Source organism: Arthrobotrys flagrans (assembly GCF_004000055.1).
Source record: "Arthrobotrys flagrans strain CBS H-5679 chromosome Unknown unitig_0, whole genome shotgun sequence".
NCBI lineage: Eukaryota > Fungi > Ascomycota > Orbiliomycetes > Orbiliales > Orbiliaceae > Arthrobotrys > Arthrobotrys flagrans.
Window position 1 is genome coordinate 8153133 of NW_027137550.1, and position 16281 is coordinate 8169413.

At 45.1% G+C, this 16281-nt stretch overlaps 3 protein-coding genes across 3 annotated transcripts; 1 reads left to right on the forward strand and 2 right to left on the reverse strand.

Annotated features, from left to right (window-relative positions):
• Nucleotides 1-2396: 2396 nt before the first annotated feature.
• Nucleotides 2397-4596, reverse strand: DFL_005380 (uncharacterized protein; the record flags this gene model as incomplete). The annotated part of the gene is made up of 3 exons (XM_067634632.1): nt 2397-2672; nt 2840-3946; nt 4384-4596. The coding sequence occupies 3 exons, from the start codon at nt 4594-4596 to the stop codon at nt 2397-2399; spliced, it is 1596 nt and encodes a 531-aa protein (XP_067492681.1).
• A 5017-nt stretch (nt 4597-9613) lies between these two features.
• DFL_005381 (uncharacterized protein) lies at nt 9614-10343 on the reverse strand (the record flags this gene model as incomplete). Its single annotated transcript, XM_067634633.1, has 2 exons — nt 9614-9750; nt 9923-10343. The coding sequence occupies 2 exons, from the start codon at nt 10341-10343 to the stop codon at nt 9614-9616; spliced, it is 558 nt and encodes a 185-aa protein (XP_067492682.1).
• A 1107-nt stretch (nt 10344-11450) lies between these two features.
• DFL_005382 (uncharacterized protein) lies at nt 11451-13394 on the forward strand (the record flags this gene model as incomplete). The annotated part of the gene is made up of 7 exons (XM_067634634.1): nt 11451-11726; nt 11786-11899; nt 11957-12165; nt 12240-12322; nt 12391-12460; nt 12543-13211; nt 13298-13394. 7 exons carry the CDS (start codon nt 11451-11453, stop codon nt 13392-13394), a joined length of 1518 nt encoding a protein of 505 aa, XP_067492683.1.
• Nucleotides 13395-16281: the final 2887 nt, after the last annotated feature.

Here is a 16281-nt window from a genome sequence, read left to right on the forward strand (position 1 = left end):
GGAAGGTAAACGTTATTAAGGGACCCACAGATTAAGTTACACGACCCATTCCATCCGGAACGAGCTAGAGGGCAGGGCATACACTGCCCTTGGAACCGTCGCGTCGTACAACCTACTATTGGTTCGAGGAGACATTTTGTGAGATACAATTTAGCCGAATCAAAAGGTGCTCCACTCTTTCAGATCAATCTCATTAACGAGGCTACATCTGTATAAACTTCGTTAAAACTTTTCAACCCAGTTGACAACGGATGATTGGAATTTAAAGATACGGTATAACGATATCATTCTGGGGACCTGCGTCGGGGCCCGAAATACGGTGTATGCGTGCTATCCTCGATTCCTCCTGACCAGGATATATTTGATATCGATGCTCGTTTTGCCTGGCTGCTGCGCTGAAGCTTTGTATTGGCTTCGAATTTCGCAATGGAGTCCTGTAGTAATGTAGACCCACCTATACAGGTGTTTTAAGGCCATCCTTGTCTCTCTCGCTTGAGATATCAAATGTCTGAATCGAGATCTTAGGCAAGGGACAAGGCCTTTCAATATTTCAAGGAATGCAAGAATGGTAACCATATTGGCCTCCCGCTGCCAGAATCATATATCATTTATGCATATCCAGTAAGCTTGCGTCTGTTTTTGTGCCTTAGTCGAAGGACGTTATGGTTGTGGGGAATGTTGGAATAGCTAGTTCCTCTACGACATGTCAGAATCGAATCTTTCCCGTTCGATGGTCTGTGGAAAGCTTGTTTTCCCACCTTTAAATTTTTTTTTTTTGCCCGCTCATATCTGAATCCTGGAATCAATCTGGTCATCTCGATTTATCCTCGCCGGGACTCCAGACTCCACAAGATAAGGACCCAAAAGAAAGAGAGACAGAAAAAATACAATCCTCAAAGGCCTCAGCTGGAGCTAGACGAAATCCGGCATCATAGCTTAGAATTTCACTTCGCTTATTAAGCTGTGCCGAAAGCACGGGCAAAAAATGCCGCGGGAAGCTACATATTTTGCATGATCGATTCCATTTTGAATTGCAATTGAAACCTGTGCTATGGCTCGTACATGTACTATACTTACATGCACTATTAGGATAGGTTGATCTTAGTCAAAGTTGTGCAGTTTCGGTATGTGTTACTTTGTACCACGAAAGTGTGAGTTAAATGGGCGGGCGCGGGAAAGCTATATATCAAAGCTCAACGTTGAGATGGTCTTGTGGGGGCTGATTCGGATGTTACCAGCCAGCTGTTTGCTTCTGCCCGATATGTCATAGATTCCGCCACCCGTAGAATTTTTTGATACGGATTACTACACATGCACAACGGATATTGGCTTTCTACGAGTTTCTTGTCACTCGTATAATTTCTGAACTTCAAACACGAGGCTTCGAACTTCGGGTCGTTGGAATCCACATTAAGTAATATATTCATATGATCATGCGCCATGTGTTTAAGCTAGCTCTTGCGCTTGCAAAGCCTCACGAGGCTATGATATTAACGTCATATACATGTATAAGCTGATCTGAACCATTGTGCCTGCTCACACTAAGTGCTTTAAACTGGGATGGCTGGTTGACTTTGAGCTTGAGATACCATTGTATTGTGCTTTTTCTCTCTCTCAAGCTAATGGAGAACTACTAGATACAGGATAGTATTTTAGTCTGTAAAAGAAAGAAAGAATTAAGTAAGAAGAAAAAGAATCAAGGAAAAGAATGAAACGAGAACTATGTCGACGACTATAGTGAAAAAAATAAAAATAAAAATAAAAATTTACAAAAGTGAAAAACGAATTACAGCGTCTCAGCAAAATCTAGACTAGCTGCCCCACAGCTCCATCGGCCATCGACATTGATCTTTAACGTGCCCTGTATCAATACCAAATGGGAAAAATATTTTTTATGTTTGTTCACTCGCGCGCGGGGAATTGAAACGACGTAGCCTGCCGTGGAATGGGAGTGGAAATAATGCCTGAATTTTTGTGGAATCGAAGAGCAAACACCAAGACCTGAAGAACCCATACATAACTATACTAAAAAAAAAAAAAGTAAAAGAAAAAGCGTGACTGAGAAGGGGAGAGTGAGAATACAAGCCGACTGTAGAGCATTTGCATGCAAAAAGGATGTAATAGCATCGACAAGTCGGAGAAAAGAGGGGCCTAACGAGTGACTAGTTGTACCGAAAACAACAAACAAGAAGAACAAGTCGAGCCCTGTATAAAGTGGTATATAATATGAAAGCGACCTATGATATTAAGCAAACCTCTGCCGATCCGTTTGAACTCCTAATGATATCCAGACATAAAAGAAAGCAAAGATAATACAGGAACAATAGGAATCAGAGTAAACAATACAGAACAAAACGTGAGAAAGGAAATTATGTGTGCGCATCACAAAACAAACCTCAACAAGCAACACCTTCTTCTTCGTAGCTACTGAAATTTGTCGCTGGGCTCGTAGTGGTGGAGTGTGATTGTGAAGGCGGTGGAAGGTCATCTTGAGGCACTCGTCCAGATCCAGATCTAGATTCCGACTCTCGCCTGGCGTTTAACGCCTTCCATTTCTTCTCACAGGAAGTTCCGGGTATCTTTTCCTTTCTGCCGTACTCCACCATCTTGCTGGCAACGATTTCCCAGTAGTTTTTGTCGATCCATTTCTTTGCGTCGTCAAGTAATTTCTCCTATTGAAAGAGGGAAGAGAATGATGTGGTAGACGTAGACCGGCCACGGGGGCCGGGCGTGACGCACACGGACAAAATATTAGTTAGCCAGATGCTCTTATAAGCATTTGAGGTTGTCGCACTGGGTAGCACCGTGTGTTTGGGAGGAGGAAATGATGGTTGTTTACATCTTCCGGAGACCATTGCCTGATTCGTTCCTTGATCCTCTTAAGGCGCATTTGCAAAGCTGGAACACGGTGGCTCCCTCGTCCTTCTTCCTTGAAACGTAGTACGATTTCTTTCCAGGGAAGCTGGTCTTCGTCTTTAAGTTTGATGAGATATCTGTCGTCATCAGAGAGCTGCCATGGCTGTGTGGCGGATGACTTTCGACGCTTGGCTGGTTTGGGCATCGGCATGCCATCTGGGGATGACCAATGTCCGTAGCCTTCCATGACTCCGTACCCGCGCTTCGGCCTATAGCCATGGGCATGGCCATTAGGTTCACCAAAGGACTCTGTCAACAATCCTTGTGGATGTTGATGGTGGGTTGGAACACCCTCAAGATGCGCAGCGTGAGGGGTGAAGTAGGTGTTTCCACCAGCACCGTTGGTGAATGGGGTTGGGTGGACTGGCGCCATAGTAGGCAATGTCATTGGGTACATCGTCTGGAGAGTAGGTTCGAAGTCATGCTTTTGATATGGGCTACCATTATGGCCAAACATAGTATGTTGCGGAGCAGGTTCAAACTCCGCCTTGATATCGCCACTTGGTGGTGGTGCGTCTGGAGAGTTCTGTTGGAAGGAGATTTGAGGAAGGCTGCTATGAGCTGGGTTAAAGAGCCTCCTTTCATTGGACTTGAGAATAGGTCCAGAATGAGTTCGATTCATGGCTGGAGGTGTGAGAGTTGTTGAAGAAGTGCCTGGAAAGCTTGAAGGAAGGCTGGTGGATTGGTTTTCTGAAATGGAGTTCAGAGAAGACTCGTTATATTTAAGTATTTGACTTGGGAATTGCATAGAACCATTCCCAACACTGATACTTGAAGTTCTTGGGCTAGAGCCGTATAGGCTTGGTGATCCTATGGAAGCCGTTGAATAATGTGACTTCCCGCGGCTGGATAAGCCGGGAGATACGCTAGAAGATACCACGTTCATTGGTGGGGCCAAAGGGGTTCCTGGGTGATAAACGCTATTCCTACGGTCTGAAGCGGGAGGAGATACGGAATCTCTGACTCGGTAAGACGGATAAGTGCTTCCCTGGTTTGATTCAATGCCGTTGTCCTGATACGTAATGGGGCCCTATTCATGGGAAAACGCGGTATATTTCAGATTAGCGAACCGAAATGTTCGAACAATGGTCATACAAGAGAAAAAACAATTAACTTTGGGGGGTTTAGCATATGCATGTCCCACAAATATGTGGGACATGCAAATTGCCAATATTAATAATCAATGAATGTTTCATGCTGCATAGCCCATATTAAAGAAGATATATAGGCGATATAATGTTATGTGCATTCGTAGTCATCTTCACTATAGTGAGGAATGATGGTGAAATGACTTTGAGGCAACATTGATCAAGAAGAAGTGTAGTTCTTCATAGAACATGTATATGGCAACATGGTATAACAGTTTACCATGGTACCAATGTTCTAAGAGAAGGTGATGAGTAGGGGGAAAGTTTGTGTGAAGTTGATAGATGTTAAGTTGGTAGTATAATGGATCGTATAACTTACCATATCACTGTAAGAATCGTGATTGATGGTATACCAGCTATGCGAACTGTTGTAGTCTGATCCTTCCAAATCCTCGTCTCTGGTCGTGGGGACTGGGCTTCTATTTGAGTGCCAGTCGGATGAAGACCAAGGTATATAACAATTAGACTCGTGCTTTGAATTTGGCAATGATGAGTGAGATTGTATGCTATGGACGTCGGTGTCAGTAGCCATCTCCCCTATTTGCTTCTTTCCAAACCTTTGGAACGTCTCCGTAGGATGTTTTTTTTGTTTGGCACAGTTGCTAGGCTTAGAAGCGTCGAGACAGAACTTGCTTTTGCCCCTGAAGCGCACTGCGTCTTGTCTTCCCTTGACTAAGGTATAACTTGTAAAAAAATCGGGTCTATAACGAGAGTCGCTAGGGATGTTTGGAAGAGGGAGGGGCAGTATGTTGGTTCGATCTTTCTTCTGAGAAGACCAGATATTGTGGATGTGGATGTGGACTTTTAGACAAATGTTATGTCTGTTGCCTACCCCTCCAACTAACAATAACCCTCAAAGTGGGGATATAATGGAACCGAGAAAAGAAAAAGGTGGGAAGCTGGAAATATGCAAGGCGAAGAAGTTTTACAAACAATAACGTGGACAGTTGGAAGGGGTTAAATAACCAACTATTTCTTCCTTCCGAGCTGGCAAGAGACCTAAAGTAGGCACACAAGCGCGGTGCCTGAGTTTTGAAAATGTTAAATTGCGCCGCCGCCGCAACTAAGATGTAAGGATGAAGGGTACAGGGAGATAGACGTCGTTTTAGCAAGTGCCTTTTTTGTTCGAATGTTGGATTGTTTCTAGTTAACCGTTTGTATAAGAGTGAATTCGAATTTACGTGGAAGCAAGTGCAGGTGGGGCTCCTCATGCGCCCTAGATGCAAGTCCGTGTCAAGTTTGAAAGGCGGGAAGTAGTAAGTGAGACCAGACTATGTTGTATGTATAATGATCTGTGGGATATAGAAGGAATCAAGGGAAAAGAAACACAAATTTGTTTTTTCTTGTCTTTTTTTTGTCCCTTAATATTCTTAGAAAAGGAAACGGTTGACCTTTATTATTTTATATCCTCCAACCGTTGCGAGAACGGTTTGGCTAACTTTTGTTCTAGATATAGCCTCAAGTGACTTTCGGAGACGAGAATGGTATCCACGACTAGATTATTAGAGGCTAACTAGGCGGACAAGCTATCGAGCTCTTTGCAACCACGGTAAGAGAGAGGTAAATCTGAAAAATATTTATGGGGCACAACTAGCGAGAACATCTGGCGTTTCTCTCCAAGACCCTGTCCTATAATTATAAGGTCGATGACGCTAGAACTGGGGGCTAGTTAGATCGGAAGCCTCCAGTTCAGTTGAAATCAGTCGGTATGGGTGTCTTCCGCGATCATACGTATGTACAGGGGTGTAAATCGACGAAGACGGGTAAATGCCCGACTCTTTTTTTTTCTTTTCTATCAAAGAAAACTGGCTGCGATTGCTCTCGGAATGAATAAGATCATGGTGGGGAGCTGTAAAGGAAGTAACCGTGTACGATGCAGTGCTTGTGTCAAAAAAACTAAATTCCAAGCCTACAAATTTGCTAATTTCGAAGTTTCTTCCCAGGGCCCGTTGAAAGGATCATCCCATTCCTAATAAGAAAAAATACATATGCGGGGCCAAAAAAGGTGCGGTCAATTTCTAGAATTACGAAGCAAGTCCCGTTGATTTGACAAAGAACCACACCTTAAGGCTCAGGCTTCCATTTCCCTGCTAGGCTATCGAGTAGACTTCCCATTCCTCCAAGGCCTGTTGGACGGATCCCAGAAAACGGCATAGTCACCCCTTCTGAAACCTCGCAACAAGAAGGGTCAGGATAAGCCTCGACGGTAGACGTATTTTGCGAATCTCCATCTTGAATGAAATTCAAGGTGGAAACAGGCGAGTAGCCGGCAAGTGAAATGGAAATTTATGAGAAAAGCAGTACATTATGATTCCCGGGTGTGCACGGTTAACATAGCGTAGGAAAGAGCTCGATACTGCCCGGATGGGGTATTAAAAAAAAAAAATACCTCGACGAACATGCAAGCTGCTCCGGTTTCGTTTAGCTGCTCCATTCGAACTGGATGGGCCATGCCTTTCGTTCGGTTCCGTAAGTCAACCTTGGAACATGCATTAGGAAAAAGCACCGTCAATGCATTCATGGTGTAGGTACCTTGCATAGCGCAGTGGGGGGACCATAATAGTCGTTCATGGCCCAGAGCTGCAGCGAAGGAATAACCCGGTCGAAGCCCGTGCACACCGGAAACGCACCAGTGGCCACTCTTTTTCTCGTCTCCAAATTTTGAAAGCTGCAAGACATCGACCTTAGAAACACAACGTAAGATGTGGATACGGAATCGAAGCGAGTTTGACTTTCGCGATTCGATTCGTTTCAAGGCGTAGAAATATTAACATGTTGTAGAAGCGTCAGATTTGACATGTTGTTTTGAAGTGGTATTTCTTTTTTTAAAATTCATATAGTTGACAGATATGACAATTCTTATCATACAGGCACCCGAAAAATAGAACATTCCAGGGCAACGGGCGATAAGTGAAGGCCGATGCACTGGTGTTACGCTAGCGATTGTCGACTTCCGTTAAAGTACCCGGTCGAAATGAACCTGAACAGGTCTTTGATGTGTATCTTTAATCGAAAGCTCACTCACAATTTGTTCTTGCTTTTTTCCCCTGGCTGGACCAAGAAATTGTATGCATTTTCTGGTAGGTAATTGCTTTTTGGCCGCAGGAAAGCTTCAAAGTGCATGGGATTCCAATCGAGACGGTGCAGGTTCAAGCCAAGACCATTCTCTGGCTGACTTTTAATACAATTGGGGCTAGCCGAAAATGCCTAATGATCGAAGGGTTGCTACCCCGTCCTTGCGTCAAGGGTATTTGGTCAGGATTATCGGTGCAAGATTGCGGTTCCACACTTTGAAATATAAAATTGAGTTCTGGAATTCCGGTCACGACCGCTTTTGTAAAAGTTTAAATACCATTACCAGCCAACCCAAAGCTTCGTCTGGGGGAGATGTCTGCCGAGCCACTAGATAAGCCTGGACCCTTTAGACGCGATCCATAGATGATGCCCCAATTGTCTACAAGAAGGAAATTCTGGAGGCTCAATAGTCTTCCCAGAGACTATGGCTGGGCAGGGGATTCTCCTGGACAGGATAGTTCAAACCTTGCCTGAAGTTTGCCTGAAGCTTTGCCTTTCGGTGGGTGGTAGCTGCCGAGCCTCAATTTAACATCCGCGATACATGCTGGACACTAGTACGATAGCTAGCGCATGTGATTTGTGAATTACCACTTGGATGGCATGCGTATGTGACTCCGGCCGCGGGGCCACAGATTGGATGGGGTTTCAAGGAATGTGAATGAGGTACGGAGCACAACATCCCGCATGCCGCTTTGAATATTGCACGGTAGGCGCAAGATACAGGAAATCCTATCAAGAGCCGTCTTAAAATCATGGGAGAGGAGTGTTAACGAACCGTTAATTGATTGCATCGATTGTGCCGGTGTCGCGACAGGTAGTTAGCCGTTGAGATGGAGTGGTGTGCTTCCGATATTGCCCGCTGGAAACGAATGTTTTCTATGTACGGGGGTCTGGGAGGATCCGGATGCTTGGATTCAATGGAGTTAATGATGGGGGGTCTCATGTTTTTTTTTTTTGGTTTGTTGGATCGATCCCAGAATCCTATTAGGAACAATCGGTCTTGGCGCGAGAACCCCGCGGATTGCTTCCAGCCTTGAATTTTTGTGACAGCGGCATGGGGAAAAAATGAGTCGACACAGACACTAATTACAACCCGGGGACTTTTTTTTTTTTTTTTTTTTTTATACAAGTAGCTTCTGTTGGGATCTATCGATCTGTGGTCTAGATTCTTTCCTGCGCTGGGAGGAGACGGTAGTTCAGGAGCACAGCAGACGCCACAATGCTCTTTGCAAGGATGGTTTTGGGGATGCAGCATAAGGAAACCGGGTTGAAGCTTCAAGCCAGATACCGCCCAGATGTGCCATCTCGAAGCGAGAAGGGACGTATATGTCAGCGTACATACATCATGTCTGTACATGTACATATAGGCACACAGATCAATACTCTGTATACATGTACCACTTAGTGACATTGGAAGTGCAGAGGTACAAATAAGGATACGGCAAATCAGGGAAGCCATAGTGTCCGCGACCGCCATCTTGGTGTAACCTCTTGACAAGTATCGAATTGCCTGATCGAGTCGGCTGCATGGCCCTTTCTGTACTTGTAATTAGGTAACACTGCACCGGCTACTAACATCGATCTGATTTTTCTCGCTGTCTTAGAATCTTGTGTCGCTGTGCTGGATATGATTCTTGGTGCCGTTGTTTCTGGTCGATGGGAATGAACGACACTGCGGATCTCTGCTGTGGTTGGTGGCTGTATTAGCCGAATCTTGAATCTTTCCCCAGTCTCAGGTATACCAAAATTGAATTGCAAGAGTGTTGTTACGCCTAATAGCCCGTGGACTATGTATACGACCGTATACGAACTCATATCATGCACCTGAATATTAACTTAGCGTCTTCGGCTACAATTCGGTCATGGGAACCCCTCTATGCCAATGCTCACTGGCGAAATGAAAGGTCATAAAAATGAGGCACCGTCCGTCTGCTGATTCAGACAAGAAATCTACCAAATCGAGAATAGAATAGGTCAACCGTGCATATCAACTTTCGATGGTATGCCGTTGCTATGAACTCGAGCTCGCGCAGCGGCCGACCTAGTCATATGGGTTCATTCGAATTCCTACTTTGAAAATTGGCTGAAACAAGCGCATTCACTTAGCTATAGGCGGTGCGGAGTAAAGGGTGTGCGTTGCATTATATTTGATATTCTAGCACCATCTATCAAATTATTAATTTCAAGCTTCGATTGGAGCCCCTATGCGACCAAGCCATGGCCCGAAGCACTGGGCGTTATGGGATATATACCGCCGGAACGGTGAGCCCCTAGCTATGGAGGGTCCTACATGATATAAGTTCCGATATTCCAATACATCGCTACTGATCCGGTCATAGCAATACTATACTAACGGCACAATAAAAACACTCGGTAGCGTACAGACTTGGGTATTTCACATGAGGTAGTCTATTCTCTATCATTATGAAACAAACAGCGGACAGGACTCTCCAGTATTACATCTTTTTGACCTTCTAATGCAATAATGTGATTACCGGTGCGTCTAGCTTATCTCGCCCCTTGAGGAAATCAAGCTCGAGGATGAATAGATATCCTAGAAGATCGCCTTCTAGTTGGCGAACCAAAGATCCTGCGGCGGAAGCCGATCCACCTAGAAACAAAGGAAATTCTGCTGTCAGCTGCTTATTCAGTTTATAGTGAAGAAATATCTGTAATTTTTCTTTTGGATTTTTCAACGCGAAGCTGCACAGCACATGCAAGGGATATTTCTCTGTTGATTTGCACCGCATTGGGCTATGGAACGGATGTTGGTTTAAGCTTACCTGTCGCAATTATGTCATCCACAACAAGGACTTTCTGACCAGGTTTTATAACGTCCTTTTGCATCTCAAACCAATCTTCGCCGTACTCCTTCACATATTTCTCACTGACGCATTCACCGGGCATCTTCCCCCTCTTCCGAACAGGGACAAAACCGGCTTCGAGCTTGAGGGCTAGCGTAGGGCCAAATAAGAATCCGCGGGCATCGAGACCGACAATCACATCCGGTTTCGAAGGGAAAGCCTCAATGACTTGGAGGACGAGAGCATCGATGAGCTTAGAGTGGACTTCGAAGGAGGAAAACAACGGTAGGATATCCTCAAAGATGATTCCTGGCTGTGGGAAGTCTGGATATTGCTTTAATGCGCCACGAAGCTCATCGTGAAGCTTGTGCAGTTTCTGTGAAGCTTCGGCGGCCACCATTTTCGGAATTTCTTTTGGGTATTAGCCTGGAAAAAGCCAACAGAATTAAGATGCAGGTTTGAAACGGCCGGTGAGATTGATGGGATGACGATATTGATTCCGGTGATATTGTTTCTTCCGCCGATAAAAAAAAAAAATTAATCCCTGCCCTTTTGCACCTAGTTTAATAAAAGTTAGATGGAATGAAGGATTGATAAAAAGAAGTTTCTCGCAAGATGCCCCTCTTATGTAGCAGTTGTTCAGGGATGTCAATCAGGGATAATATTAACGTGGAAGACGCTAGCTAGCACGAGCTCGAGAGGCAGAAGAATCTTCAAGCAAGGGCAAGGAAGGCAATCTTTATGACACCAGTTCTTGCGCGAATTTCGAGCACGGGATCCTAAACTGAAGTTTGCTGCTAGTTCATCGCCAATCGAAAAGGTCAGGAAGCAATCCAAGCCAAGTCAGAGTTCCGCCCAGTTATCGCTATCTTCTTTTATCCGTAGAAGGTTTAGTCTATGCGTGGCTTCTTTCCGATCGGGACGCGAAAAATCTTATCAGGCGTTATGGAGTACGTTCGGGGCGGAAGTGTCCTTTTGTGGCGGGGGAAGCCACATTACCAGCCACAGGCGCCACCAATTGCCCCTCTTTCACCAGCCACAGTTACTCACTAGCCACAGATGTGGTCAAATATATCAATGGAAGAATATAGCAATGTTCGGTGATGGGGACGATAATAATGATGATGGAGCAGCTGAAGACAATAAAAACTGGCAGGGGCCAAGGACATGGTTCTCCTTCTTTCCTCCTGCGTGGAGTATACGTTTTATATTCCATACAATGGCATCGCTGTGGCTATGATTCATCCATCCCACTTGTTTGGGCGCAGTTGTGCCCCGCAGTACTTTCAGTGCAGTCATTCAGTCTGATACCAAAAAAAAGTCGCAGCTGTCACCTCCAACAACAACAACCACCTCCCATCGACGGCATCGGCATCGACATTGACACCTACAAGCAGTCCAGAACGACTTCATTCACAGCATCCTGGCGTCTTCCAGAAACAATTTCTCGAAACTTGTTACCATCCGACCCGCTTGAAACACCAACTATTTGTTCCAGCAGCCCACAATGGCGGAGCTACAAACAGAGGTCTTGCAAAAGCTTGATGCTTCGCCCACTGCTACCCTGACGTCTGAGAATGATTTTCCAACATTACTCTTCACCGCATTGAAGGCAGCTCTTGACTCGCTGCATTCCAAGGAAATGATTACATATGAAACACGAGAGACCGATTACAATGTTTTGACTGCCGAGGGACAACAGATTCTCGAAACTGGAAGTCACGAGGTGAAGGTCTGGGAGATAGTTCATCGTCTCGGGGAGTTCAGGATTGCCGATCTTGCTGTGGGTTTGCTGCTTCAGTACCATTGACAGACGAAGGATTTTTCTGATGGCTCGAATAGAAGCAGGATGAGTTTGCGAGCGATCCGGCTTCCGCAAAAGTCGGACAGGCTAGAGCTTTCAAAGAAGGCTGGATTAAGAAACACCCGGAGGACAAGACAAAGATAATATCCGGGGTTAGTCGTCATTAAACGGAGATTTCCGGTCGGTCTGTAAGCTAATGACGGCGACAGGTCGACTCTATCAACGATGTTACAAGAAGCCTCCTTGAGACCATCTCCCAGTCGGGGTCTCTCTCCGACGCAGCTACAGTAGCGGATCTCAAGAAACGGAAGTTGATCGTCGCCCAGAAGAAGGTCGCTTTCACCATCAAGAAGGGAGTCAAATTCGCCTTGGAAATATTGAAGGAGTATACGGATCTGGACGCGGATATGTTGGCAAGGTTGGGACGGGACATTCGAGTCTACGTTTGAGTCGTTGGGTGGCACGAAGCTGACTTGATACTTGTGGTTGTAGTGGCAAATGGCAAGAACTAACCTTCAAGCCGTACAATCTCAAAGCACTAGGAGCACCTGCCATGGCTGGAGCACTTCACCCTTGTATGTTGCTGTCATATTAACGACTAAATTGCGCATGGGAGACGACCGCTAACTGTCATTTGTTTCAGTGGGGAAAGTTCGCCACGAATTCCGTCAGATTTTCTTTGAAATGGGCTTCACTGAGATGCCGACAAACCAGTCAGTATCCTATGCTATCCCTACCCAAAGATATTCTATAACCGCGGGAAAATGATTAACTTCAGGACTTTTAATGCCTCAGGTTCGTTGAGTCTGGTTTCTGGAACTTCGACGCCCTTTACGTGCCCCAACAACATCCTGCCCGGGATGTACAAGATACCTTCTTCATTTCGGACCCCCCCAAGGCCGACCCGCCTCGTAATGAAAACGGGGAACTTCTAACCGAGTATTGGGATAATATCAAGCAAGTCCACGAAACCGGCAAGTTCGGTTCCCTAGGGTACAGGTACCCTTGGCAGGGCGATGAATCGCTCAAGCTTGTTTTGAGAACTCATACTACGGCAACATCTGCCGCGATGTTGTACAAGCTAGCCCAGGACCCTCGTCCCGCGCGTTATTTCTCTATCGACAGGGTTTTCAGAAATGAAACAGTAGATGCGACACATTTGGCAGAGTTCCATCAGGTAGAAGGTGTCATTGCTGACTTCGATCTTACCCTCGGAGACCTGATCGGATTCATGAACGAGTTCTTTGGCAAGATGGGTGTAAAGCAGCTGCGTTTCAAGCCAGCATACAACCCTTACACCGAACCTAGTATGGAAATCTTTAGCTGGCATGAAGGGCTGGGCAAGTGGGTTGAGATTGGTAACTCCGGCATGTTCAGGCCGGAGATGCTTGAGAGCATGGGGTTGCCCAAGGGTATGAAGGTCCACGGTTGGGGGCTGAGTTTGGAACGACCAACTATGATCAAGTAAGTGCGCAGTCATGAGCTCTGCCGCACAAATATTTTGTTCTAGGATCGTCTAGACTAACCAGTTTTCTTCTTTGTTCAAACAGGTATGGCGTTTCGAACATTAGAGAGTTACTTGGCCACAAGGTCGATCTGAATTTCATTGAAGGTAACCCCGCAGTTAGACTTGACCAGGAAGCTTAAGCTCGGAACCAAGTAACCTGGAATTGAAAGAAACGTTTTCACGGCACGCACGCCCTTTCTTGGCCGTGTAGTTAGCATGTAACTGGTTTATTTTACACTATTTCTTAATCATAATAGACCAGAGACCTGCATTGCATCCGAAACTTAATTTTTTCAAGGCCCTTCGTCTCATAAATCCCCCATGCATATGCTAAGAAAACCCGTGCTTTGATAAGGTATTGCTGCAAGATGCTGGCGCCGTCGCAGACTCTACCAGCTACAAGGGAGAACCCCGTCTTCAAAGTTCTGAAAGACGTCTACTAAATTGATCGAGCAACTCGATGCGAGTATGCCAGCAGCACCTAATCATGTCGCAATCAGGATGACACCTATCTATCGTACGAATGAAATTTCTTCTAGGACCCTCCTTTCTAGGATGATATTGGAGGTACGTGTATCTATGTGGGGAACTGCTATCGAATCGATAAGCGGCGGACCCTTAATACATGTCAATAGCGAGACAGTATAGGTCCGTGTGAGGGAAAGCACGTTCCTCCCGCCACTTTCCGAGCGATCTAAGGTCTCCACTTTTCACATTGCACCCTTGCAAGACCGTTCCGATTCAGGTGACTCCGGGATGGATGAGTAGGTCTCAGGTACTTTATCGAAAGGGCTCGGATTGTAAAATACCGACGGAGAAAGCTACGCTGTGGATCTGAATTTCTTTCAACTGGAATGGAAGGCATCCCGAGGCTAGCTAGCTAAAGAACTAGTATGATCAAGGGATAGACTTATCGCCGTGTCAGATGTTCCAGCGAAGTATACGATCGATCTTGGAGTCCTAGACACTAAGACTTGTCGAGCCTCATGCTTTCTTAATTGATCGATTGCATGAATTGAGTGCTGCAAAAAACCCTTGAAAAAAAGCTACCACGCTAAACTATGAATCCCTCTAGTTTCAAAAAGGACCATGGGTACTTTGTAAGTACAAATACGAGGAATAAAACGTGGATGGCAGACGGACGGACCTGAAGGTAGCTCTCAAAGACTAATTTCCGGGAATTGGGACCGGCCGTGTTTGGTTTGCAGGTCCAATATTCCAACAGGAACATATGGAAGGAAGCTTGGAGCTCGGGCGTGAGGTATGGTTACTGCCCAGTGCTGCCTTGGCGTAGTCAAATGGCAAAACGCACGGACTGCGTAGAGGACTAGCTGAATTGAAGCCGAACAAAGGACAAGCCAAGCTTGAGAAACAGACGTTTTAGTATGGTCCCATCGAACCGGGGTTTTAGTGTGATTTTTTTGATTTCAATTTCTCGCATTAGTCTTGCCAGATAGTTGAATTTTCTGACTCCGACGTTTATGCGATATATGCATATGTAATATGTGCCATGTAATATATGATGTCTCGTTTATATTCAAAGTTTCGACGGCTTCCAACTGTCGTCGGAGAGAACCGTTAATGCCGGCCGCCTTGGCTGGATTGCAAATGCAACGTCAACACGGTTCACGAATTTCGAATGGATGCTCCTTTGCTTCGCCGTATTTGCGGGATATCACTATAGTGCCTACTGGCACTTGGCTCAAGGAAAAATGCAATTTCCATCGTTCCAATGTTTTTCTGGGAACTGGGCTGCACACCACTTTCAATTAAAAATTCAATATGAGATGAGAGTAGAAATTCGAAACGCGATCTGGACTGAATTCATAATCTTAGCTGTCTCAATTGAAGATTTATTTGTGGAGCTTCAGCTCAATTGCGGAATATGATGCTCCATGGCATCGTCTTCGAACCAAGCTAACAGGAACAATTGACACGGTTCACGGTACCTACCATTCCAACGGCCGGCGCCGAAGAAACAACAACAACAATAATAATAACTAATGCGTTTTTAACTCCATCCGTCTATTTCAACGACGAGACTGGATTTATATTCCAATGGTCACGTTGGATTTACTATTTACGGCCATCGATTCACTACCTTTACCATTTCCGAATGGTCGACCGGTCTAGAAAAGAGCTTGGCTCGAAAAAAAAAAAGAACAGCAAACAATATGAAGGACTGTTGTATCGTATATGTAGAGCAACTCCAACTTTTTTGCTATAAATTACTAGAAACTTTATCCAGAACTTGGGGAACGAGATGCTTCTGTATTACACGCCGAGTTGGGGTGACTATTTTGGTAACATATGGGGATTCGAGGGCCATTGTCTCCGAGGACTAACTAGATTCTTATCTTAATTTTGGTAGACGTTGTATACTGTTTTTTAAGCGCTAGGTGAGGCAGGTAAGGAAACCTTTTGAAACAAAGTTTGAAGATGGGAATAATTACATTGAAGAAATGTGCAGAGATGCATAATTGTTGGGGCGTGATGACTATTTTTTTCCGATGCTGACAGCTTTTCAGGAATAATTCATTTGGTTTCACGAACTCTGGCCTTCGAGTATTGAAGCACCAACAATTGGGTGTGATGACCAAGGAGGTGGCTCTCATGACCGGAATCTCTTAGAAATAATTATTGTATTTGGGTTTATTCATGCAGTTTTCATCTGCCGTTCCTTTTGCGCACGTGTCCTGTCATTTGATATGCATTGATGCTTCCCTGATTCGTAATTCCGTGGATTATGGTTTCAATTGTATCACAAGTTATTTTCACACGGCGAGTATGCTATATGTGTGAGCGGTTACGAGAAAGACAGTTATGATGGTTTTTTCTTTCCTTGGCCATGACTCTGTAGCGTCCGAAACTTCATTGTTTGTTAGTGTTTGTGGACAAGGAAGAGTCCAGCTGCAGAGTAACCGCATATGCGGAAGCAGTGTAGCTGCTACCACCATCACGGATTACGCATAGGATTTTTGAGATGACATGGGGTTTTGGAGGGGCTAATTGCATCACTTGAGAGAC